General features: G+C 44.9%; 1 protein-coding gene across 1 annotated transcript; it reads right to left on the reverse strand.

Annotated features, from left to right (window-relative positions):
• Positions 1-422: 422 nt before the first annotated feature.
• On the reverse strand, positions 423-1533 carry LOC134284877 (uncharacterized protein K02A2.6-like). The gene is made up of 2 exons (XM_062844363.1): positions 1289-1533; positions 423-1230 (listed from the first exon to the last, which is right to left on the reverse strand). The coding sequence occupies exons 1-2, from the start codon at positions 1531-1533 to the stop codon at positions 423-425; spliced, it is 1053 nt and encodes a 350-aa protein (XP_062700347.1).
• Between the last annotated feature and the right edge of the window lie 351 nt (positions 1534-1884).

Below are 1884 nucleotides of genomic sequence, written 5' to 3' on the forward strand. Positions count from 1 at the left end.
GCTTATTGGGCTCAAGGACCCTCGTTGGGTAGATGCATCTCTGTTTGTTTTTGACAACATCGGTGAGGGAAAGAGGGAAAACAACCTAATTTTGGGTAACTAGTTTATTCGATATACTCAGCTTTGAGTAAAATCGACCCAAAAATTAGGTAGTTTGATTTCTCCGTGTAGGTGAAGATTTTTGTAAGCAATCAGTTGCCTTAAAAAACGTAAACAAAATCAATTTCATGTTTATCATTTTATTCACGGCAATGAAGTTTAAAAAGGAGGTAAATTAACGTTCAAATCTATCGATAAATGTTGTTTATTTTTAGGCAAGTGTTAACCAAATATTTCGAAAATAGCAATAGTGGAAGAAAGAAATTCAAGTAATCTTTACTGTCAAGTCATTTTGGAGGTATTTCTGATTAGTTATCGACTGCCTACACATAATCTTTCATGTAAAATGGTACCGTTTTCGTTCTGCGTGGTCGCTCGGAGGAGCCCGATCCAGGATTTTTGGTGCTCGAGTTATGCTGAGATGTGCCATTGGGTTTGTCATTGGGTGAGCGCCAGGGCCCAACTTTCCGGGTCTGAGTCACATGCCGTTTGATAATCTGACCGTGATCGTTTTGCAGAGTGAGGCTTCCGTTGTCCTCCTTGATGATAGTGTACTTTTGAGAGTCAAACCTACTGTCGCCTTTTGTACGGTTCAGTCGCTCGATGATGACCGTGTCCCCCGGACTCAAACGGCATACTCGTGCTCCTCTCCTAGCATCCTCCCGGTCCTTAGCCTTTAACTTCTGCTCCTTATCTCTGCGTTCAAATAGGTCCTCGTCATATTTCACCGTTTCATGATGCAGCAAAGGGAGTCTACGTTTTATTTTCCGGCCCATCATTACTTCCTCAGGCGGGAGGCCAGTAACCGAGTGAATAGATGCATTGTGGGCATTGACAGCAGCTTGAAGCTCCTCCTTGAAGCAAGACCCTTTACTAACTGCAGAAGCCATTGCCTTATTGACAAGCTTCATGTAGTTTTCAACGAGCCCATTCTGTTGTGGAAACAGGGGGGTTGAAAACACGGCCTCAATGCCACGATCGGTGCAGTACGCTCGATATTCTTCACCGTTGAATGGTGGTCCGTTGTCGGACCGAACATTTTTCGGAAACCCTTCGCGTGCAAAAACCTCTTCTAGGACATGCCTTGTTTGTTCAAAACTTGTAGATTTGACCGGCCGTGCAATCAAAAACCTATTATCATAGAAAGAATAGTAAGTAGCATACTGGAAATTAACAAAGTATAATTTACCTAGATCGATAGTCAACAATCAGCAAAATTGAAATGCCTCCGTATCTCGCGTATGGGCCATTGAAATCAAGCGCAATGGTTTCCCAAACCGTTTGGGGAGCGAGGATTCTTTTCATAGGAGTTGGCTTTTCGGGTCGTCCATTCGTTGCGCAGGTTTGACAGGTTTTTACCCACTCCTCTGCATCCGTAGATAGTCCGGGCCACCACACACGCTCACGCAGGATGCTCTTGAGTTTTGCAGTCATCGGGTGTCCATCGTGAGCTAGGCTCAGAGTCTTCTCTCGCAGTTTACTGGGAACTACAGCGCATCCATTCTTTACCAGAATTCCGTCGTCAATTGATAGCTCATTTGCTACACTTTCGAACCGGTTAAGTTCCTTTGGCCAGGTACTGGTCTCCAGTGAATCAATCACCTTCTGTAGAGTTTCGTCGACTGCGGTTTCTTCTCGGAGCTCCTTTACCGTCAAGAATCCCACTGAATTTGCTTCCAAGGTTGCTATTTCCCAGGGGCTGTGCTGTTCATCAAACGCGTCATCTTTGCCTGTGTACAACCGTGAAGGTGGATCGGCTATGTTGTCTCTGCCTCGGATGTATTC

Source organism: Aedes albopictus, chromosome 1 (assembly GCF_035046485.1).
Source record: "Aedes albopictus strain Foshan chromosome 1, AalbF5, whole genome shotgun sequence".
NCBI lineage: Eukaryota > Metazoa > Arthropoda > Insecta > Diptera > Culicidae > Aedes > Aedes albopictus.

Bases quoted from the DNA above. Each gene is read 5' to 3' on its own strand.
- LOC134284877 (XM_062844363.1), bottom strand. From the start codon at position 1,533: ATGACTGCAAAACTCAAGAGCATCCTGCGTGAGCGTGTGTGGTGGCCC. The intron at 1,231-1,288 runs GTAAATTATACT...CTATGATAATAG, and splicing joins ATTGTTGACTATCGATCTAG to GTTTTTGATTGCACGGCCGG.